The sequence below is a fragment of the Andrena cerasifolii genome, chromosome 1 (genome assembly GCF_050908995.1).
Source record: "Andrena cerasifolii isolate SP2316 chromosome 1, iyAndCera1_principal, whole genome shotgun sequence".
NCBI lineage: Eukaryota > Metazoa > Arthropoda > Insecta > Hymenoptera > Andrenidae > Andrena > Andrena cerasifolii.
This window is the reverse complement of record NC_135118.1, coordinates 26679358-26703433: the sequence shown is the minus strand read 5'-3', so window position 1 is coordinate 26703433 and position 24076 is coordinate 26679358. Positions and strand designations below refer to the sequence as shown.

The following is a 24076-nucleotide window of genomic DNA, read 5'->3' as shown; positions in this document are numbered from 1 at the left end:
GCGTTGTAATCAGGAGGAAATCCCTTACATATTCACACAGTTTCAGAATTTTTGGAATTTTCGGGTTCGGGATCTTCCCTTGTAAGTGATAATAAGTATTAAAGTATTCGTCGACTACACTATTTAGTCGCATCTGTCAGATCTAGAAATCTTGAATGAACGTAACTTCGTGGGTTCATACAGTGATTCGAGACAAGAGCAACGATGTGTTTCATTCGTGCCCAATCGTCCTTTAAAGCTGTTAAACCTAACCTCAAAGTCAATGGCCCTCCCACTTTTTTAGGTATAACTCGTAAAGTACAAAAGACAGAAAAAAATGTTTCAAACAAAAGTTTAATGACGCGATAAGCACTGCAAACTTGCGTTAACAAAATTTTGAAAAAAGTTTTTTTTCTTCTGGTATATTTTTTTTTTAACTTTTTTCAAAATTTCGTTAACGCAAGTTTGCAGCGCTTATTGTACCATTAAACTTTTGGTTAAAACTATTTTTTCTGTCTCTTGTACTTTAGGAGTTATACACGAAAAAGTGGGAGTGCCTATTTGACTTTGAGGTTAGTTTTCACACCCTTGCAGGCCAATTGGGCACGAATGAAACATACCGTTGTTCTTGCCTCGAGTCACTCTATTAACCCATAAAGTTGCGTTCCAATCGGTGAGTAAGGGTTCGCGGTGTTCCCTTGTCAGTGGTGATTCTTGAGAAGTATTTTTGTGAAACACTGCTATCAGTATATATTGCAACTCACGAAGGAACTGCTTCCAGACCAGACCTAACTCAGAAAAGCGTTCTTGTTTTTGAGCTCTCAAGGCTTGGTCACCTAAGTAGGTATTCTGCAAATAGCATAGGATTGATAAAGACCCTAAATCTAGCAGTGCAATTTTATTTTCACGCAGCTTTGTAACATACTGCAACACACGAGCGTATCTCCTTCCACAAGGTTGTTACTCTTCCTAAATTCATTGTACAGCTTCCTTAAGCCTCTACGGAATCGTAGGCGATCAGGGAGGAAAGAAGAATCGCGAAACGGGAAGGCGAGGGACCACCGTGGTGGAGGTTCAATTGAACAAGCCGTATCCCTTTAGGACCGTGACAATGCGTCGAAAATGCTGGATGGTTTCGAATCCTCGAATCGCCGAGTATCGACCACCGTGGTTGAAATCTTGGCGTGGAATGCTCGCCATCTTATTCCACTGAAAAGGATCAAAATCCCCCGCTGGATCCCCGGCCCATTATGGTCGAATTCGACGCGAGACGTCAGTCCACGATTTCTCGGTCATTCCGTCGTCCCTTTGCGAACTGTATCTCTGTTCGCTGCAATGTCCAGACACCTGTGCCCAACCATTCTCTCTGTTGCGAGTCTCCCAGCGATTCCATCGAATTGCGGATCAGCCGATCGATGGGATTAGGAAATGTTTGGGGGTCTCCAGGAAACGGACAATTCTTGACCTGTCTTGAAAGTCCTACGAGTTTTGAGATTCATTAATTAGTGGTAGAGCTGGAAGATTGCATTGGGATCTGGTAAAAGGTTTTATAAGTTTGAATAGTTTTTAGGTTTAGGTTTTAATAAGTTTCATGAGTTCAGACTTCTGCTTTTGTTGTGCCATTTCAAGGTCTGTTCGAAGTGATTCAAAGCGTTTATAGACCATGTTGGTTTTCTTATAAGAAACATTTAGACGTGTGAGAGAATATTTTTTTCATGGGTATTGATGTAAACCTAGCACTTGTCGATCGAGCCTTGGTGGAAGAAGAAATTCCTCTGCAGGATTTGCTGGATTCGATGCGGTGAACGTGACACGAGTTTGATTTCTTTTGTGATTTGACCTGGCCCAGTGGCGGTGTTGTGCAAACAGGTCATTGGATTACGGGGATGATGGGTCGGCGAGGATAATTCCTGTGATTGTGTGAAGACGTTTCTGCACGAGTTGCTTAAAGTTCTTTTCTTTTTTTCACAAATAGGCATGGAGTTCACTTTTTTGTCGCAATTATGCTGTCTTAATGCTTCATTTGAATGCAGTAATTATACTGTTTTTTGCGTTACAAATATGGCAGGAAGAAGTTGAAGTTGAAATAGGACTTAGAAATAAAATTGAGATTGACATTGAAAATGGTCCAAGTGGAAGTGGAAGACGAGGTCCTAAGTATACTATGCAGTTGAAATTGAAGACAGAGTCGAAGAGAAAGTGAAAGCCAAGGTCTGAGAAGAATCTGGAGCTGAAATTGACATGAAGCTGAAGAGCTGAAGTGGCTATCAAAGTACTAGAAATCCTTCAGTAGAAGTTCTAAGGACCCGATATCCATAAACCGAAACCAAGTATCAACTCTGTCACAGTCCACCCCTGCAGACCATAGCAGACTAATTCCAATCGATCATAATAACCCACACCCGCCACCTAGGCTCTAGACTACACCCCAATCTGCTGCATCAGGTTGCATCGGAGCCATCGAAGCCAGCCAATTGTCCCCGCTGACAAATCAGAAAATTCCATTCGTATCCACGCCGACAGGTGCGATCGCCTTCACCTGCGGATATTATTTCTGTCAACCTTTCCCGTGTTTATCCGCATACATATTTGACGAACTCCTCTCGTGCAGGTCCAACGTCTAGCTCGACGGCGGGTGCGTGTTACCTGAGGAAGCAATCTCTGTCGCATGAAATAACATTTAGGCTGGACTGTCTGGCCCACTGCAGCCCATTTGTCCGCCGTGTGTGCCTGTGTGCCCGTGTCGCCCGTTCACGGTGGCCTCGGAAATGGCCCTAAGTCAAGGGCAGCCAGTCGCTTGATTTTTCACAGTTTGACAGATATCAATGGAAACAGGCAAACAGGCACTTTTCCCCTCATTAGACTTTTCCCTTTACGCCACTCGGCAGAACTCCATCACTTTTGCGCAACGCTGTACGTACACGTGCCAGCTACGAGAATACCCGCGCATATATCCACAGTTTGCAAGAGTAGGGTAACAAATAGGGCGAAGTTTTCGAGAAGCAGGCTATGCATTACCTACTGAACTATTAGAGGCTCATCAGCCTAGATCGGTAGAACCATGTGGCTAACATCCAGAGCCTTCCAGATACCTGCTTTGGGCTGGACACCATCCTGTGAGCCCTGTTTGTTGTGGTAGAGTTTGCTAAGCGATTCTACCTACGCCAACATCGTAAAACATTGTTGGAACATTTAGGACGTGTATCCGGTAGGTAGAACTTAATATGTCGACTTTATCGAACGTCTACCTGTAACTGTGAAATCCTCCAGATGAGAGTGCATCAGGATCTAACCAGGGCATCAAGAGTATTCTTCAGGGCAGTGGCGGAGTAGCCAGGGTGTCAGCTTGCCCGATGGCAAGTGGGCGCTATGGCCCCCTGATGGAGTGAAAATTTACGTTGCATTACTATTTTAAATGATAGCCTTATAGTTGTGGCTCCTTTTGTCTCCTGGCAACCAATATTTTTAGACCCAGTTCGTCACTGCTTCTGAGGACACAAAAACCTATAAAACTCTAAAACATAGTAAGAACTCCTTACACACCTACCCCAAGATATTATCTAATTAATAAGCCAGACCAAACTCAAAGATACTACCTACTTGATTAATTTTAATTCCTGGGGGCGTCGACCTGACACCTAGATCATTGCTCCAACAGCTCAATTACTTTCCACTCTGCTGGTTCTTGATATTTGCCTGCGTAATTACTTTCACGCTTCCAACATCCAAGCGATTAGCCCATTCGTTAATCCAGCGTATCGAGCTTAGCAGTGTCGTTCAACGAATCCCTATTTACGGCGGGGGCGAGTCGGGGTTTCTTTCCCTCCCTTCGCGAAGAACAACACCACGGCTCCAGGGCGATGAGGGGGGGGAGGTCGAAGGATACGGGAGTGTGAAAAATAATTTCCTGCCGCTGATATGTGGTGGATCGGACGAGGAGAAAAGTCCTGGCCCGCAGGGGGATATCAAAATATTATTCGAGGGTTGCCTAGGGTAGCTCCGCATTTCTCGCGGCATATAGAAGCCATGCTGAAGCTAAAGTGGATGGTTATTGCCCTCAACCTGACCGCAGGACCCGGCGCAGTCATATACCTCTTGGCGGTACACGAATTTCGTATTTACCGCTGGCTAATCCAACGACCGAGCCAGAAACAGTCGGCCAATTGCAGTGAATTTTATTAAAAAGCCGCGGGAGTGGCGTGCAGTTAATTCAAATTTTTGTCAGCTGCTTAGGAGAAAAGGTTCTCTTAGAGGTGAGGATGGTCTCGTTGCATTTCTTTTGGAATATTATTCTTAGGGCAAGGTATCATTGTCCTGCGATTAGTATTTTAATTGGGAAATATACCTGGGTGGTATATATATATATATATATATATATATATATATATATATATATTAGTGGTATTATGAACGGTATTCTGCTCTCAACTACATATGTTACACAATAGTATTCTCTTTACAGTTGATATTGATAAATATTGACAGGGGCGGATTTGTACATAGGCTAAGTAGGCTGCAAATTTTGGGCGAAGGAAATTGAAAAATGTTGAAACACAGGGGCTTCAAATAACTTTAAAAACAGCTTCCTTCTTTCAAGTAGAGCAGATTAGGATCAACGCATAGGCGAGTTGTCATATTGAGTTAATTTCAAAATTGTCTCAACTCCTTTAAATTAAAATACTTTATGACATTTCGCGGTGAGGGTGGCAGACGTATGCTAGCCTAGAGAAAATGAGTGGATGGAAGATTGCTACGTAGTAGCAGCATGCCAGCCAAGTTGTCTGTCTAGCGAACCTATTCTACTGCCTCAAGCAAATTGGCATGCCAGTCATGCAACACCTCTCTAGTATCTGTAACATTATTCCTCTACAATTTTACCAAGTATTTGCAAGCTACGAGGTTTAAACTTTAAACTAACTATCCAACAATCTTTTTATCCATCACAAAAGTGTCAGTTCCACCAAGAAAACCTCCAAAGTTCGTCCAGTAGGTTTGGTAGGTACTTGGAAAGTGGGATCAACAACGGTTGAAATCGAACAACTACATCAAGCGTGACCGGTCCCATTTGACTTAGTGTGTAATAGCGCGCGCGCGCGCCAAGTCACAGGGAGCCGTGCACTCACACATGCGCACCGCACAAGTACCCGGCAAGTACTTACAATTAGTAACAGGGAACGCGGCCCCTAGCCGTGAGAAAGAGAGAGAGGCACGGTCGATATGTGGTCACAATGAAGGGTGTGGCATTCGAGAGGACCAAAAGCTCTCTCCTGTCTGCTTTATCCTACCATTGGCTGTTGCCAGGTGTCGAGAATGGCGGACCTTTCTCTCGGCGTCGACCCTCCTATGCTTTTAACAGCACTTCAGCGGAGCTCCTTGCGAGCCCCGCGAAAGATTTTGCGTTAATTGCGGCCGGGGAGAGGGATGAATGGCCGCTTTCTGATTTCACCGTCCACCACGCGAGAACTGTGGATCAGCAGGCTCCCTTCGCGATCATAACACGTCACGGGGTTGTCGTTCAATAGGTTTGAATAGAGGAGCTAATTAATTAGTAATTATATAGCACGCTAATTACGCTTACGTGGAAGCTAAATTTCGTGAATTTAGGTCTTAGTTCGCATTAGATCCGTTTCCACAAATTTATTTTCTCTTACACCCTCTATTTTTGATCCGAGCAGTTAATAGGGAATTTTAGCGATGGAGTTTACTCGTTTTTATCACTTATTGTTATTCGATATCTTCCAGTTTTTCTTCTCCCACCACTATAATTCCACAGAATATTATTCTACTCTAATTCTACTCTAATTACCCATAATTCCACAGAATATTATTCTACTCTAATTCTACTCTAATTACCCATAATTCCACAGAATATTATTCTACTCTATATAAAAATAATCCTAACATCGATTAATCCTAAAATTTCAAGCCTAATTTTTGCGGGGACTTCCACCGTGGAATCATAGACGGAAGAGTGACACACTCGACGACGAAGGCACACGGAAATCCGGTCGTATAATACAGCCACGTAAATCTGTCCCGAAAAAAGAATGTCTCGCGTGAAAATGATCGAGGTTCCCGGTAGGCGAGCGATTCACCATGAAAATGACGTATCCCTGGTTCCCGGCAAGCACCACTTTAATGGAGACACGTGTCGTGGGTATTTTAGATCGTCGGGTATACACCGTGGCCGCGATGATGAAGAGAACGACGACGTTCGAGGAAGATTGATGAGGTGTGTTTACCGCTAACTAATTCCCGTCTGCCGCTGGCTCACGTCTAGCTAACTAACTTTTGCCAGCGGCGGAACGAAGCCCCACGGGAACTTCCCCAAAGTTCCGTCGACAAATTGCTTGAATTCCGCGACGGTGGAGCCCCGGTGATTAGGGATGGGATCGAAAACATCGCGAGTGGAATATCAGTTTGCATCTCGCGCAACGTGGTCGAATCCTTTGCAAGTATTTTGGCATGTAGGTAATGTGAGATTAAAGAAACTAATCTAAAACTAACAATTTGGATACTAACGTGCATGACTTCCAGATGAAACCTCCGTTATTCCTTCTGCAAGTTTCTTAATGTTCCACTTAGGCAGGTAGATGCATACCTACCCATCTATAGTCAATTTGGGTGACACAATATTGGAAATAAAATTACCACTTCAAAATATATATCTATATACACTTTACTTGAGATAACCGTTCAGAAAAGCGCAAGAGGACGAAAAAATAACCGAATTGAGATTAGTACGTAAATTGTAAACTGCACGTGGCGAACACGACTTCGCACGCAATATCGCTGGTAACCACGGTGTAAGAAAGATAGGTGAACCGACTACGCTACCCCCACCACATAACTGCTGTGATCTTAAAGAAAAAGTTACGTGTCCCTCCCGCAGAGGGTATTAGTGTAACGTGTGAACAATATCACGTTTACTTCCTTATGTTTCTTTTACGCCGTGCCATAACCACGTGCTTAATACCAAGTGGGTTGCAAAATTTGTAATGACTTCATGCACCTGCAATAAAAAGTTGTATACAGTAAAATATTGTAAGTTTTAGAATTAATTAAACTGAGAAAATGAGAGTCGGTTAACGGCCAAACAAATATTTATCGTTATGTAAAATGCTTGTTTTATGAGGATAAATTATACTTAGGATAATATTATAATAAACACACATTAAGACTTTGTTTCAATTATACAAATATTTATTTATTTGTTGCACAGTTAGGCTGTTTTCTTTTTTTATTTGCTCTTAGAATGCTGTCTATTTTTTGTTCTAGCTACTTGTCGCATTCTTAAGGTTAAGTAATAATGTATGCAGTAAGTAACAGTGTATTCCTTATGCTTCGTACATGGGAAAGAAAATTTCTCTGAATTTTCATTGAGGTCATTTATCACCAATTCATATACATTTGTACAGTTTAAATGATTTTCGAACGATTTCAATTTTCTTAAAAATTTGTAAAAGAAACATAAGAAAGTAAACGTGATATTGTTCACATGTTACACTAATACCCTCTGCAGGAGGGACAAGTAACTTTTTCTTTAAGATCGCAGGAGTGGAGATAGAGTCGGTCCACCTATCTTTCTTACACCGTGCTGGTAACTCACAACGCGAAGTATTCTTACTAAGGTGAAGTGAAGTCAGGCACACGGCCGGTGAACATAGGAACAAAGAAAAATAGTAACAGCGCCACTCGCGGAATCGTCAACTAAAATACAAGAGCGCGAGAAACAAACAACTAGAAGAAACACACCACGTTTTTTCTAAAATTCAGTGAGAAGTTAAGGGATTAACACAGCTGTTATCAAATGCGTAGCCCTTTACAAAGAACAGATTACATAGATTGTAATGAACTCTGCCTTTCTCATATTTTAGAGGCTTACCGTGCGAAGTCTTAGAATCTTTTATAATCGAACTTGCCCCTCCCTTTTCTTCGATTACCTACAACGTAGCCAACCTACCACGTTGCACTTCGGTTCTCCCATCTGCCAAGTCCTTGCCAGCGGCGTTTCGCTTCGCTCGCGCCTCCATCGAACGTTGTCGGAATTGCTCCGCGACGGATTTCGCGACGTCATGCGAGAGCCTAGCCGGCCGGCCGAAGGAAAAACCGACGGCAGCCGTTTTGTCGGAGGTGGTTAACGAAGCATCACCCTGGATTAGGCTTGCGTCAAGCCACAAAACCAGCCTCTTCTCGGGGTTCGGCGTACGATGAAGAAACGGAGGTTATTCCTGGTTGAACAAACACTGGAATGGGTCGCGTGCGCCTCCCACATATTTATAGATTTTATCTCTCTTTGACTTCGCCGAGGCGAGTAGGCGAGTTCGTGTACTCGCGTGCACCCGCGAAAGGGGGAACGCCGGCGGAGGAGGAATTCTCGGGGACGGCAGGGAGGGGGGCGTGGATGCCGCGAAAAGCGAGAGGAAATTTTAGGAATGTCGCTGGAAAGAGGGAAAACATCGGGGAGGAACGATAGAGGGGTAGACGCGGAGAAATTGTGGGAGCTCGATAAATAAAAAGCTAGAAGGGAGCACCATTCACTTCGACTACTCGAGAATTCAACGACAGAGCTCCAGAATCAGTCGAAAATTCTAGTAACTACTATCTTCGCGCTTCGATGGCAAGGCGGAGGAAAAATCACCCTGCAAAGAATCACGGCTCGTCCGCCGAGCCTCCGAGAACCTTCACGCACCCCTCATTATTTATTCAACGCTCCTTCCCGTAATTTTCGCCCGTCCGTGGACAATAAAAAGGCAAACAGTGGCCGGAGGAGAGGGGCGGTGACAAGTTGTCACTGTGGTTGGACGAGGAGGGGAGGGCAGAGGTTTTCACGAGCCGCAGAAACGGGCACGGCGGGCCGAATCGGCCAATTGTTCGATCGTTTCGCACTGTTATTTTTATAATTCACCGTATCCTCGATCTTTCCTGCCGTGGCTCTCTCTCGTGGCAGCCGCGGTGTTGTTTTTATTGGCCGCATTTAGGGAACGGATCAGGAGACAGCGGGCGAAAGGGACCCGGGCCGGAGAGAGGCGACTGTAGCGAGCAGCCAGAGCCGCGCGGAGAGGGTAGGGAGACGGACGGATCGGTGGGAACGGGGTGTTGTTTCATCCCTCCTGGCAGCTCCGTCTATTCTGTCCGGGAGCACCTACATTCTAGTGCCTAAACTAAGCCAGAGCTAGGATAGGTCGGTCTAGGGGAAGAAAGACACGATTTCGATGGCTGGAGGGGCAGGGAAGGGAGAAGAGGGGTAGGGGAGGATGGGATGTAAAGGAGAAGGGGAGAAACGTGGAGACGCGCGAGTACGGGGGTTGACAATACCACAGTCATCCAATGTTATTTCAGCACGAATTCCCTCCCCCCTTCTTATCGCCCTCCTTTACTCGTGCCCTCTCTCCACCTCTCTTTCTTTCTTTCTCTCTCACTTTTTCCCTCCGCTTCTCTCTTTCCCTGCCGCCCCTCTCCTCGCTTCGTCTTCTCCTGCCTTCTATCTTTCCTATCCAGCCCCTCCGCTGTCCGCGTTTCATCGACCACCCCGTGTCTCTTCCCATGTAGATGCTCCAGCAGCTCCGTCCATTTCGCTCGCCGCGAAAGAAAACATCTCCGACCCCTTCCGCTGGCAATTATTGCTTTCGCGGATTTCCCCTGGCGAGCGTGAATAGGGAGGATTGTTATCGTTGGTGGTGGCGACACTGCGCTGCCAATGGTGTCATAGATTCGATGATTGAATGATGTGGGTCCGCGGTTGGCGACAGGACAAGTGACAGCTGCGTGTCACGTTAAGCGACCTTCTGCCCGGTCGTAGAAGAATCTCGTACTTCGAAAAGGATTGCTTCTTACCGACGGCACCAGGAGAAATTCACAGGTAACTGTTTTATTGGCGAGGAATGCCTGCGTGTCAATCGTCAGCGTGGTCGATCGCTTAACAGCACAATCGTTGCCGCGTCGGTAATGCAGATATCCTGGGCGGTTTTTCAGAAAACGATGAACGCGCGATCCCGAAAATTAGGCGTCACTCTTCCGGATTGGAAGGAGGCTTCTTTGTGCCTGAAATATACCCAGGGATCCCAAACGAGTGGCATCTGTAATAACAACGCTCGTTCTTGCGGCTCTCCCTCTACGTACGCCGCTACGTATGATGGGCTTCCGAGAGTTCGATCAGCTGGGAGAGCTGACCGAAATCGGCATCGTTACCGACAATAATCTGAGACAGGGTACATCGAACTTTCCTCGGACCTTGAAAAAATAAAAACATTGAAAATAATTATAGTCGCTCTGAATCTGCAATTGACGTAAACATCGATCGACTTTCGTAACTTTCGATTCTATATTTACAATGAAATTACAAACTTTTATAACTTGTAACACTTCTCTTCTATTTTTACACATGGGAATTCTAACCTCGCTTACATATTCTACGATCTACATTATTATACAGTAAATTTTAGACCACGCGGTTTGCACGGTCAATTTATGTGACTTGTAAATCACCAAGTTCCACGTTCACCCCTTGTTCCCGAGCTTAATGACCGTCGATGATTCTCACGGTCCATGGGTCGAGTGACTGAATGGAAATGGCACGGGATGAACTGAATGAACCGGCGCGTACGCATCGCTACGAGCCGCTGTATTGTTTTGGTTATTTTGGCAAACCTAACATAACACGGCTTGTTGTTTAACAAAATAATTGATTTTGTCGCCTCGTCTTTGAACTATGCCACGCGGCCCTCTCCTTCTCCCCCTTTCTTTTCCCTCTCCCTCGTGTCTCTTTCACTTCTCTTTCGACTCCTCTATGCGGGGCTCCGCGAGCCTCGCGTGCCAGATAGTTGACTACTTAGGCGGCGTACGAAAACAAATTGCTCGATGCAGTTTGTTTATCCCCCGATGGTAATCTCGAGCGGATCAACCGGGTGAATCTTATTGTCATTGGTCACGCGTCATCGACGAGTGGATATGTTGCAATCGATGACTGATACGACGTACGTCGATGTGATATATCGACGTAGTGCTATCGTCGTATACATAAATTTTTCACGATGTTTATAACGACATTTCGATTACCGGATAATTTCGTAAAGTAAAATTGACTCGAGCTAATTTTCGATTGTACTTTTTCTCTTTTGATTTATGACGGAATGTGGAGTTGCAGTATTGGTTAATACTAATTCGAGATTTATAGCGGTGGTAGAGCGTTGAAGACACGCCGAGGAATTCGACGAGTGACAGTGTCCTCGCGTATCTTCTTCTTGCACCGTAGGTAGTGGCACACGGGAAGAGGAAGAGAGAGAGAGAGAGAGAGAGAGAGAGAGAGAGAGAGGAGTCCTCTGTCGCCGGCGTTTTAAAGCCAACAAAAATATTGTATCACGTAAATAAGCGTCCGCGACGGACCACTTTTATCCTCTCCTTTTCACACCTTTTAAGCAGTTCGACTGTAATTGTCATCGGTCTGTCTTCGAGCGCTTCTTTAAGACGTCCTACTAACATCAAAGTGAATCGTAACGGTTGGGCGTGCGTCGATTTCATGTATCGATTGAAGTTTCATTTCGAGAAAGTAGAAATTGGTTTTGAATGTGCATAATTGTTCGATCAAATCGGAAGGAGAAAAATCGAAATAGGTAAGTCGTGGATTATAGTCCGTTTCTATTTGCGATTTATAGGTTATTACAGTGTAATGGAAATTATTGTGGTAGGGGGGGGGGGGGCGGGTATCGAAGGAACTCGGGGTATCATGGGGTCATACACTTCAAAAAGTATGAACGAATAAACGAAGAAGTGATCCATTAGGTAGGAAGCCCCGGCTGACACACCCTGACGCTATCAAAACACGCCTTAAAACTTATATTCCTGCGTAACGGCGCGGTGGTGGTGGAAAAACTGTGTACGTGAGATAAAATAACAGAGTGTAGTTAACAGGCTTGGGTAAAAATATTCACGCTAGTTTCCATCTCCTCTCTCCCTCCATCTTTTTCATTGCCCTTCTATTTTCCTCTCGTTACTTTTCTGTTCTTTTACACATCTCTTTACTGCGATGAATTTTTGTATACCATCCACATTTTTACGCGGTTATAATATTTCGTGATTGATTTTACGATAACTATCTTTCAAAATACTATAATTTGCAAATGAACGAGGGATGAATGTTCTTCTGAGCACGTAGTAATCATGTTCAAATATATGAATGAATTATTTATAACTCGTCACACTCAAAATGGGATTCACATAAAAATATAAGAGTAAGTATTTAAGGAGGTAGACACGGGTAATGCAGCGCTCTGTATACCGACATAATCTGGCCCGAAACATGGGTTTGCGCGCTGACGTTGTTTGTCCATATATGAGCAAATTTTGGGCTGGGCGAGGTCTCATTCGAAAGATGAAGGTTGAATGCAGCCCGCTCTGCTCATGGTTCAAAGAGATTGTGTTGATATGTAATAATATGAGTGTCTAAAGTAGAGAAAAAGTGGGCGAAATTCACTCGCAGATTCCAAGCATTTGTACGTCACTAAAAGAGTTTTGTGACTCAAACTATGAGCAGAGCGGGTTGTACTGAACCTTCCTCTTTCGAATGAGACCTCACCCAGCTCAAAATTTGCTCATATAACGACAAACAACGTAAGCCCGTGATTGCATTCCCAAATACGAGTTCCGCCATATTGGCGATAATACAGAGCAAGTCACGTGACAAATTTAGTTCAGATAGTGAATACGAGATGGCGCCTACTCGGGAGGACTGCCAACGTGGAATCATAGCAAAACTGGAGCGTTAGGTGGATAAATATGCCACAGTAAAAGCGTGATGCAGTCAATGTATGCATTTTCGTACGATTAGAGGTTAGGTTATATGCATTTTAGGCATACATTGACATAGGAACTGCTGGGAATTGTATACATTTACTAAATTAACGCTTTTATCGTTACATATACATCACTTGAAATCGCTGTCGTATTTATGTATAGTAATTCAGGCAGTTAGTGTATTTCATGTTCTGTTTCGGTGCTTTGCTAGTAAAAAAATGTCTAACCTAACAAATTTCATTTTCTGGGGACATTCCCTCATCTATTTTCCCTTTTCACTTAGAATTCCTTACTGCTAACGTAGAATATTGTAGCATAAGCACATTTCAAGTAATTAAAATGTACAATGAATTTTCTACGTTTACAGTACCAGCCGACTTTCCGTTTAAATTTTTATAAGTATAACGGAACAGCTGAGAATTTCTTTCCTTATTCAGAATAGAATACAGAAATAGCAAACAGCTCCCTCTCGCGTTCACCGGGTAATCGTCGATCTATCGGTATTACCATTTCTGTGCAGATAAAAATGCTGTAATACCGACCTGCCGAATCTGCCAGGTCACGTGACGTGTCTACCCCCTTAAATCTTTATTTAGAATCGTTCTTTTGGGCAGTTGTTGGATGGATTGATTGCGAGCACAACCTACCGAGATTTCTGTGAAACTATTCACACGTGTAAACGAACTCCAGGTAACTATCGCTAATATATTAGGTGTAGCGATCTACTCGGTCGATAAATTCAGGTATATAATTCCCATTTTTCTTAATTAATAACTGTAATTAATCTAGACACGATATTTACACAGAAAAAACGGCGAAACTTCCGAAAACCGGTCAAACCCGATTGGGCTGAAATTTTGCAAATAGCTTCATTTTGCATAAAAATAACGTTTGCGAGAAGGATTTTTGGCGACTCGAATTTTTTTTTTACCATTTCAATGCCGTTCCCTACCTTACCGACAGAGTCGAGAATAGGATACAACAGTTATTCAAACATTCTCTTTATTATTCTCCTGTATATACATATTTAATATCGTTCAATAATGTTTCGAATGGGTCTCTGCCTGACTTGCCCAGCGACCGCGACTGTCAACACCCACAAGATAGGTGTGATAAAAAATAAAACAGCGCCTTCTCATCCTGATCCAGGACCTTCGATTCGTACATGTGTTTAAAAAATCCTGTACGCAAAATTTGAGTCAAATTTAATAAGGAGAATGCATTGAAGCTTGGCCCCGTGTAAACTCACATCGGTTCGCTACCATGCTTTACGCGCCCGCGAGCGGGCGCGCGCCCCCCGCCCCAAACTAACCCAAAACCAATACTAATACCCAGTATCAAGCTGATATCTCTTTCTAAGTTGATCTCTGTTTTATAGATTTTAGGAGATTAATAAGGAGAATGCACTGAATAACTGTTGAATCCGATTCTCCGCTCTGTCGGTAAGATAGAGAATGACATTGAAATGGTAAAAAAAAAATTTTCGAGTCGCCAAAAATCCTTCTCGCAAACGTTATTTTTATGCAAAATGAAGCTATTTGCAAAATTTCAGCCCAATCGGGTTTGACCGGTTTTCGGAAGTATAGCCGAAAAAACTTTATTTTAATTGAAATCGAAAGTATGAATCATGTAATTAAAGTAAATTTTGTCGGTACGCAACCGACCAAACTAAACGATCGTATTGCGACTATCTCTAATTAATCTGATTTATTAGCACCACAGTCAAAGTACGGCTTAAGCCGTACCTATTCTCTCAGGAAACTTTTCATCACAAATTAAAATATAAACATTACAGAACCACAGACGAAGATACTTCGTCTGTGTCAGAACATACAGGACTGCTTACCGACCATCGGAATAACGTTGTTATCTGAATTGCTTCTCAATCGATAACATCGCATGTAACACCAAAGAGGTAGAGAGGTTAGGTTAGTCAGCCCAGGATTGCATGACCAAAATTTGCATTAAATCACATCAGACATAGATCTATCGAGCGCTCATCTGTATGCACATGTAGTGATAATTATCACAACATCGGTTGGCAAATACTTCGAAGGGTAAAAATAAATTGTGATTGGTTATCGTTCGCTACAGCAAAAGCGTGGACATCCGCCAATAAATGAATATATGTAGCGTTTAAATCATTTGACACAACGAGGAAGGTTTTTCCAAGTGACTTCGTTAGTATCGAATGATGCGAGCGCGCATCTCCAGTTCACACAATTAAGGCATGCAAAGTTTAATAAAACATCCAAAGCGACAGTATGTCGTTTCACAGAGGCTCGTCGGCTCCTTTCTCAAATATAATTTACAGAGGCACGGAATTATCACCGCCGCGTCTGCGAGGAGGCATTTTAATAATGAGATAAATAGGTTATGTTTCCCGGTACCACGTAGGGTAAGCATTTACACCAGCGCTTCAGATCCTTCTTATTTTATGCATAACGACGAGAAATTGTTCGTTCCAGCTTTACGACCACGTACATAAAGAATTGAACGCAATACGATCGTTACTATTAAAAGATGGCTCTCATAGAATCTACTGTTCCCCAAGATTGTGCAATACAAGGTACTTTAGCACAACACCCCGTTTATCAAATAAAAATGAAAACAAAGGATCCAACAGAGGACCTTCCAAAGGTCCGCAAAAAGATCCCAAAAGACCTAGCGAACTGCAAGTGATGCTCTTAAAAATGCTGCTCATCGTATGCTGTCTAATGTTCACTTTTATACTATCGAAGAGAGTAGCATTCTCGGGTCCTTGGGAGGTTAGTCTTTACAGAGGCGTATCCACTGTATTATTTAGTATTACTTACTATTTACACAAGTCTCATTGAAGTATATCAGCCAAACAGATTTATGTGGGATGATTTCGTAAAAGAGATGCTTCTGAAAGGAGAAGTCGAGCAAATTACCATTTACGGCTCGACTATGACTATACGCCTTAAGGAGGGTGCTGTGTATAAAGGAAACAGGTATATCAGAAGGATCTTCAGTGTCTACGATCCTACATATGCCAAAATCATCGAGGACAAAATTAGAGATGTGGAGAGGACCATTGGTATCAGAGCAGGTACCGAAATTGTAGGGAATTTAATAGCTAGAATATTTAGTGTCCAGCAGAAATGTTGTTTTATATTTTCTAGAGGATGGAGTTCCGATTAAATATGTTTATGGGGATACCTATGCCTCCCTGCTCTCATTGACGTTCGTTGTTTTATGTATATACGGTTTCATGAAGCTGCTCCCTCGTATGCAGAACCTCCCAAATCCAATGAACTTCATTACCCAGAAGACAAAAGCTAAATATACTTTGGTCGAGCCGTTCTCTGGTAAAGGTGTGCGTTTCGATGATGTGGCTGGTTTAAAGGAAGCTAAGATGGAAGTTATGGAGTTTGTTGATTATTTGAAGCAGCCTGAACGATACAAGAAACTCGGTGCTAAGGTACCCAAAGGTACGTCAAGTGGGACGGTTTGAAAAGCTTGGATCTGTGTATGCTCTTACTAGGGCTGTTCGAGTACTCGAATATTCGAGTAGCTTGAAATTCGGAACGAGCCAAGCCGAGTACTCGAAAAAAGTGAGCAGCTCGAATAGAACCGAGTAGCTCGAATTTTTTTCGAGCGGCTCTAATAGAACCGAGAACTCGAATTTTTTTCGAGCGGCTCTAATAGAACCGAGAACTCGAATTTTTTCGAGCAGCTTGAAGAAAACCGAGCGGGCAGAAAATACCGAACAGTCCGGTGTGTCGAGTAGTTTGAAGTTTGAATGTTTCGAATATTTTAGAATATGTTTATATACTGGATAATGGTTTTGTAATTATTATCATTATTATTTCGACTTTATTTATTTTCAATAGTTAGAGAATACTTTCATTTGCAGTTTACATTTTAATTACTCACATTATTACTGCGGCCTCGCCTTTACTCGTATCTTACTTTCTCCTTATGTAGTATATTTTCTGTTTAACGAGTAATAAAGTCGAAATAATAATAATAATAATTACGAATCATAGTCCAGTAGGTATATAAACATATTCTGAAATATTCGAAACATTCAAGCTTCAAACTACTCGACACACCGGACTGCTCAGTACTTTCGGCCCGCTCGAAAAAATTCGTGTTCTCGGTTCTATTCGAGCCGCTCGCTTTTTCCGAGTACTCGAACAGCTCTAGCTCTTACGTAGTTACAGTCTTAGCTACTACCGACTCGATGTACTTCCAGGGGCGTTGCTCTTGGGGCCACCAGGATGTGGCAAAACACTTATAGCTAAGGCCGTCGCGACCGAGTCAAACGTTCCATTCTTGTCGATGAATGGATCTGAATTTATCGAGATGCTGGGTGGATTGGGCGCTGCTCGTGTAAGGGATCTGTTTGCAGAGGCCAGAAAGAGGTTTGACTTTCTCTTTCCTTCATAAACATCTGCGAGAGACACTTTTTATTCACTTATGTTTGCAGAGCACCCAGTATTATATACATAGACGAGATCGACGCAGTGGGCAAGAAACGATCGGAGAATGGCGTTGAGTTCGGTAACATTGAATCCGAACGAACATTAAATCAACTTTTAGTGGAAATGGATGGAATGACTACTTCGGAGGATGTTATCATCTTAGCCTCTACGAACAGGGCGGAAGTTTTGGATTCAGCTCTACTCAGACCTGGTAGATTCGACAGGCACATCTTGATCGACCTTCCAACCTTGGAAGAACGGAAACAGATCTTTGATTATCATCTAAAATGCCTGACGCTGGATGGCAAACCGGCACAGTATTCTGGATATTTAGCTTCTCTTACTCCTGGTTTTAGTGGTACTGTATGGTTATAGTTATTGGATTCTTAAGACACCCCTTTTCGAAATAATTCTAAATGTGTAACCTTTGAAGGCGCGGACATAGCGAACGTCTGCAACGAAGCTGCGTTACACGCGGCAAGAAATAAAAAGACTACAGTCGTTGGCGGCGATCTTATGTACGCGATTGATAGAACGATAGGTGGCATAACGAAGAAGACCAACACGTTGACGCTTCCTACGAAGAAGGTTGTCGCTTATCACGAAGCTGGCCACGCTTTAGTCGGATGGTTATTGGAACATACGAGTGCTCTGCTTAAAGTAACGATAGTACCGAGGACTAATATGAGCTTCGGTTTCGCTCAGTACTCTCAGAATGATCAGAAGCTTCATAACACGGAAGAACTGTTCCAGATGATATGTATGATGTTAGGCGGTCGAGTCGCGGAAAGTCTGACGTTCAATAAAATCTCAACCGGGGCGGAGGACGATTTGAAGAAAGTGACGAAGATAGCGTACCATCAGGTCCAACAGTTCGGAATGAGTCCCACTGTAGGCTTGATTTCATTCGACGAAGAAGTGACGAGCACGGTGAGATATATACGTACACGTTCATAAATAATATCCTGTTAATTGTGAAACGTATTGTCGGTGAACCTCGTTTCGTTCATTCAGAGGAACAAGAAACCGTACAGTAAAAAGATGGCTAATGTTATGGATGCTGAAGTACGAAAAATAATTACGAGCGCGTATAAAGCAACGGAGAAGTTACTAACAGATAACGCGGATAAGCTGTCTTTGGTATGGTGACCATATACGTGTTTGAACGTATCTCTATCTTTTTATATATGCATTGTGTTCGTAAAATGTTTATTATATACTTGCAGCTTGCTGAAGCGCTTCTAGAGAAGGAGACATTGACGTACGATGATGTAGAGAAATTACTAGGGCCTCCACCGTTCGGAAAGAAACGCCTTCTCGAGCCAGCTGAGTTTATTGGGGATGTAGGAACACGGCCACCGGTGCCAACACCACAATAGCATGTGTCTGATAGATATTTATATCGCGCGAACTAATAATAGAAGAAATGATTTAAACGTATGATTTATTACACCATATTTTGTAATACAGTAATTTCTCAAAAGTTACGCAGTGCCCGGTATCTTTTTTTTTTTAGAAAGAACAAAACAGAATGAAAGGTTCATTTCGTTTATTTAGATACGAATAAAACTATTGCAACGCACTATGTGGAAAGTGAAAAATCGAAGGATAAACTTAGAAAAATTGGTAAAGCATTTTGATTTTACGCATCAAAAGATCGTGTGTTTCGTTATTTAAATGCCCGTACGGATAGCCGAGCGTTTTTATACTCGGATAAGCTCGTTAATGCTAGAAAAGGCGTAAGTAGAATCTGTTTTATGTAAAATAAGAGTAGAATTATATCATTTAAGAGATGTCTTATTTTCAAGTGATTACAAAAAAGGAATAAAACGTAAATAGATCGTGAAACAAATTATATGAAAAGATTATATCTTCGTTATAGCTCTCATTATTTATACTGCACCGTTCTCCACAAGTAATGGAAATATGTAACGAGAGTACTTTTGTGCGGGGTGAAACGTAGGTTGCCGTTCTACGGAAATGTGTAGCAGATTCACTTTAATAGTAAACCATTAACTTACGTAAGAGTAACGGAAGAAGTAACAGTAGAAAGAAAGGTAGGCATGAAAGAGAAATTTGAATATTTAACTCTTCGTTTTTAAGCAAGTCGCCAAGGTTTTTAAAACATTAGCCGCAGTTGGAAAAAGGGTCAAACGCAACGATACAATCGCCGTTAACGTCGTACATTGTAGGAACGGTTATCACTCACTTTAATCAACGAAGACAGTTTTGATTTGTGCATTCTTAGTCCATTGAATACAGCTTCAACGCTTTATCACATTTAGAGTAATAAAGAAACGCTCACGCGCGAACAATGAGATCCCTCAGGACACCATTGAACGTACGTTCTACGCGGGAACCATCCCAATAAATCTTCCCACATCGCTCGCAGATATAAAAAATTTGTACATGCGTCAGTGATTTGACCGGTACTTTGTCCACCTGAATCCTGGTTTGGTATTTGGTCGCACACGTGTCAACGATCACGGAATTCGTGCTCAATATCCATGTACGGTCTTCGTTCGGCACGTAATCGTTCACGCAATTATCGTGCGTCGAGTCGTTGTTAATTGAATTCGCCGGCGAGGAGTTGGAATAATCCATGTCCCGTGTCATTTTAGCAAAACTGAATTGTTAGACAATTTTTTATTAGCATGGCGGTCGTGCTTAAGGCGATCTTAAGAACTGTAAATGTGATACCGAACCTCTCAACAAGATCGTCCATTACTTTCTTCGTCACTTTAGCGAATTCATCGCCATTGCATGCCTGGCACCGACTAAAGATATCTCTTTGCGTGACTAGTATTCCAAAGTGATTCAAAACTTCTTTTAACTGTTCGTCTGAGTTCTCAGATGATACTAAGTAACTGTTCCCAGGGGGTTGCGAAAACTGTGCAACCTAGTGCAAACGGTTAATTATATAAGTCAGACGCATTAATTGCTTAATTAAGGACATAAAAATGGGCCTCACTTTTAAATATTCCTTATTACCAGTTAGAAGTATTCTGTTTTCCTGGATAGCCAGTTTAATGCACCTACTTCCGCCCTGGTCGAACACGGTGTGAACACAATCGCATCCACACATTCGTAATTTATTTACCAATGCACCTAACATCGAATCGCAAACTACGCGCCATTTGTGGGCTGGTATTATTTTTCCATCAAGCATCTGTGGCTGGCGTACTTGAATTCTACTCTCATGGTGTTGCATATTCGGGTATTTCATCCGTGGATTATGCGGATTAATGAATCTGACCGGATTGTTTCCATTGTACGGATGCATTGGTCTCGGTCCAAACTCTTGTCTCCTCGGATACCTTGGAGGCTGAACACCTCTAAATTTCGGGGGTGGTCGATTCCAGATGAATCCGAATGAATTTTGTTGCTTGTCGAAATTCGATGGACCGTTTCCGAACGTCTGTGGCTGCAATGGAATGTATAGAAACATCTGTGAATGTTACTAAACGCTTTACTCGTTTATGATAGTAACGCTTGCCTTGTTCTGATTTCTGGTATTTTTTTTCGGCAATTTTTGCGGAATGTGCTGTATTTCCGCGCAAATATCATAGAACGGTATGCTCAAGCGATGGCATTGTTTCTCTATCACGTTATATACTTCCAACAAGCAATATGCGTCCAAAGCTGTAATACAGTAACTACGTTATTATTACGCTTGCTTTTGACCCAAGATATTTCGTTCGATATTAAACAGAAATTACTAACCGGCGTATATTATTTGGCTCTCTCTGAGAGGCCTTTGCTTCCAATTGGAAAACTGGTCCGACTTGTCTAGCTTGTGACCAAGGCAAAGCTCTACTAGTTGGCTTAGGCTTTGCTTCGTCAAAACATGGTGATCGGAATGTGGAAATGTGAATTTATAATCGTCCACTAATTTTTTCCACAAGTGTACGATGTCTAAATACCCTTGCCCGTATGTTTTTACTTTCGACAAAGCTGGCAAGCTATCACGTATGAGTGTCATATCGTAAGATATTCCAAATCCTGCATCACGTAATTATATTGGTGTATGTACATTGGATTAATTCAACTTTCTTGGGAATTAATTCGCAATTATATTATGGTGGAAGGTTTTTCAATGAAACGATATTTACCGAGCTTTAAGATATGCTTGTTGTCGAATAGCGTTAACGCCAACTCTGCCCACAGCTCCTCTGACTCTTTCCCCATAGTAGTTACATCTAAGATGTATACATTAGTTTCAGTAGCTATCTGTATTAGAGCTAACTCAGTCTGTTTTGTACCTACGAATTAACAAGGATCTCATGACATTTTATTACGAACCCCCTCTATTTAATACCAATTAATTAATTGAGAATTACCAAAGGTGGGTTTCCATTCTGAATCGATACCAACGATGTGGACATCATTCAATCCATTGTCAAGAAACGTTGAAAAACTTTGCGCATCACTTACGACTTTAATAGAATCTTTGGATAACTTTAATTCGTGATAATTCACAGAATTTTCAGCATCTTCCCAATCGTACATCTCTCCTCGGCTTGTAGATGCTCCGTCATTTATTTCTGCAGGATCGAACTCCATGAAGAACAGTTAACCAGAAAACACATCGCCAAAATATGAAAGATAATTACTGTTAGATTCCTCGTTCTCTAATTCGTACGAAATTGCCCACGGCCACTGTTCTTTAGGTATATCAAATTCTCTAGCCCAATATAAACCTTCCTTCGCATCCCTTGCGTTGATTAGCATCCTTATCATTTCAAGCTGGAGCTTTCTGTCGTCTCCGACCGCCTCCTGTATCATCTCTCTCCAACTTACAGTACCTAGATGTTAAAATGATTAATATTTTATTTGCAGCGTTCAAGAAGTGTGTCATTGTTTAAGAGGCGCACGTACTTAAACTGCCATCCACGTAACGCTTGTGTATAAGAAATTGTAAAGCACCTTCGCATCGTTTTTTATTTACATTTGGGCAAACTTCCGCTGGGAAATTGTACAACTTGACGAAGCGTGCGATCAGCTTAATCATCGGCCTGGTTTGTACAGTCGACATCTTTGTGTCCGGTATGTTATGTTTCCTGCGGTGCGTTCCAGATATTACTGCACTTAACACCTACTTTTACTAAATTATCGAAACTTACTCAATAACTCTATCCAGTGCCACGTGCATATTATTATCAGGAGCAATCAAACGATCTAAGTATTTGACTAAAGCCTCCTGCATTTCTGGGCAATTTGCTAAAAATTCATCCACAATTGTCAGCTTATTTTGTAAAATAAGCGGTAATAATAAAGACTCCACGTCCGGAAAGTAAGTTTGCAATTTCAACATCGCTGCATACTGCGCCGCTTCTTTGTACTTCTTTTCACGAAGTAGTTGCTGTAAGGGCACCGATCTTGTTACATAAACAGTACCTGAATAAGGCATATTACATCGTTTCATCGCATAACAGTACCTTTATTATATCGACAAACTCTTCTTTATGTTCCGTAAACTCATACGTAACTGCGACCAGCTTAACGAACTGCATATTATTCTGGGTGATCATTAACCGAAATGCGGCTAGTTTTAAATCTACAGCTAGAAAATGCCTGTACGCATCTCTGCGCGTTTCTAACCACTTCGCGTATTCTTCAATAACTGTAATACAGAAAAGTGTGTTATACAAATTGTCACGGTATTCGTAATTATCGTCCTAAAAGTACAAAGGGTTTGTTGCATTCGAAAGAAGGTATCGACAGCTCTCGTACTGAATGAGAATTATCCAGCGAACACAAGTACGCCTAGCATTCCTGTACAGCGATAAGCGCAACTTCTCCGCATCATTTTACTTGTACCATATAAATGATTGTTATAAAAAATAAACCTGTAAGTGCTAACGATGAGGTTAATTTGACGTGTTTAAAATCTGATGTATTTACGAGTATCCGTAATGTGCTCAAGTATGGATTGGGCGCGCTTTCAAAGTAATCTCTTAAAGTTTGGCAGACCCCGTCACATTTTTTCCCTGCAAAAAATACAGGATAATGCACTGCAAGCAACTGGAACATAATTATGATTTTGATATCTTTATAATTACTTACATAAGTGCCATATGTGGTCGAGAGACTTGAGCCACTCTTTCGTAGCCTCGTCTATAGACGTGAAGAATAGTAGCTCGTCGTCATTGGTAGAAAAGCCTGTGTTGAGGAAAGCCGGCTGTTCGGTTTCATCGCTGCTTGCCATCGTATACGTGGTGATGTATCAACAATACTCTCGCTACGCTCGTGGTAATACACGCTAAGGACGAAATATTTCACGGTTTTTTACGGATTGTTACGCTTGGGAAACAGTTGAATCGGCTCAGTGTAAGAGTCCTTTGCACAAACATCGACTTATCTTTTGCAATCTTTTGTTGCCACGGCTACTTCGCATGACGGCTCGAGAAGGAATTGCAACCCCTTCCAGTCGCTTCCAATGAAGCGACTTACGTGAAGGGGAAAGACTGGGAAAGACACACCACTCAGCGTTCTCGATAGTTACATTAATATTAGGGAAAACAGTCGCGCCAAAATTCCCTAGCAATTTGAATTTCTAACTTTTTGTTGCGAGTTGCGATTCTCGCTCTAGCGGCGTTTAGCGCAAGCTCTTGGAGCGTGAAGTTCGAACTTTAAAGAGTTAAGGATGAAGTTTATTATATTTGAAATTTGTCTTCGCCTCCTTTCTTATCGCTCGAAAAGAATGTTTAAAAAAAAAAGAGGAACGAACGTACGAAGAAGCCTGTTTCTTCGCCTCTCAATTCATCACCGACGTTGTAAAAGCACGGACGTGTTATAATAAAGCCCAACCTTCGATCAATCTTTAAATATCTTTGTTCGTTTCTTAATAGTTC

At 42.3% G+C, this 24076-nt stretch overlaps 2 protein-coding genes and 1 long non-coding RNA gene across 5 annotated transcripts; 1 reads left to right on the top strand and 2 right to left on the bottom strand.

The window, feature by feature from the left end:
- Window positions 1-268: 268 nt before the first annotated feature.
- Window positions 269-4335, bottom strand: LOC143373647 (uncharacterized). Of its 2 annotated transcripts, none has more exons than XR_013086495.1 (5): window positions 3580-4335; window positions 3228-3467; window positions 2998-3138; window positions 2626-2909; window positions 269-2518 (listed from the first exon to the last, which is right to left on the bottom strand). It is a non-coding gene; the product is annotated as an uncharacterized LOC143373647 (long non-coding RNA). The 2 variants fall into 2 exon arrangements; XR_013086496.1 differs by having other exon boundaries at window positions 3002-3138.
- Window positions 4336-14761: 10426 nt separating this feature from the next.
- On the top strand, window positions 14762-19090 carry Spg7 (SPG7 matrix AAA peptidase subunit, paraplegin). Of its 2 annotated transcripts, XR_013086428.1 has the most exons (10): window positions 14762-15169; window positions 15240-15539; window positions 15619-15844; window positions 15918-16226; window positions 16994-17162; window positions 17228-17580; window positions 17656-18152; window positions 18237-18362; window positions 18449-18659; window positions 18739-19090. XR_013086428.1 is itself a non-coding variant. In XM_076820280.1 (9 exons), the coding sequence occupies exons 1-9, from the start codon at window positions 15002-15004 to the stop codon at window positions 18599-18601; spliced, it is 2301 nt and encodes a 766-aa protein (XP_076676395.1). In that variant the 5' UTR covers window positions 14763-15001; the 3' UTR covers window positions 18602-19090. The 2 variants fall into 2 exon arrangements, 1 of the variants encoding a protein (XP_076676395.1); XM_076820280.1 differs by having other exon boundaries at window positions 14763-15169; window positions 18449-19090.
- On the bottom strand, window positions 18650-23729 carry Nbr (exonuclease mut-7 homolog). Its single transcript, XM_076820267.1, has 13 exons — window positions 23289-23729; window positions 23072-23212; window positions 22661-22845; window positions 22346-22584; window positions 22101-22282; window positions 21836-22027; window positions 21563-21766; window positions 21335-21484; window positions 20946-21224; window positions 20719-20864; window positions 20194-20646; window positions 19928-20121; window positions 18650-19848 (listed from the first exon to the last, which is right to left on the bottom strand). The coding sequence occupies exons 1-13, from the start codon at window positions 23428-23430 to the stop codon at window positions 19524-19526; spliced, it is 2832 nt and encodes a 943-aa protein (XP_076676382.1). The 5' UTR covers window positions 23431-23729; the 3' UTR covers window positions 18650-19523.
- Between the last annotated feature and the right edge of the window lie 347 nt (window positions 23730-24076).

Bases quoted from the DNA above. Each gene is read 5' to 3' on its own strand.
- Spg7 (XM_076820280.1), top strand. From the start codon at position 15,002: ATGCAAAGTTTAATAAAACATCCAAAGCGACAGTATGTCGTTTCACAG. The intron at 15,170-15,239 runs GTAAGCATTTAC...TGTTCGTTCCAG, and splicing joins GTTTCCCGGTACCACGTAGG to CTTTACGACCACGTACATAA. The intron at 18,153-18,236 runs GTGAGATATATA...TCGTTCATTCAG, and splicing joins ACGAAGAAGTGACGAGCACG to AGGAACAAGAAACCGTACAG.
- Nbr (XM_076820267.1), bottom strand. From the start codon at position 23,430: ATGGCAAGCAGCGATGAAACCGAACAGCCGGCTTTCCTCAACACAGGC. The intron at 22,028-22,100 runs GTACGTGCGCCT...TTTAACATCTAG, and splicing joins TTACGTGGATGGCAGTTTAA to GTACTGTAAGTTGGAGAGAG. The intron at 19,849-19,927 runs GTTCGGTATCAC...CTAACAATTCAG, and splicing joins ATGGACGATCTTGTTGAGAG to TTTTGCTAAAATGACACGGG.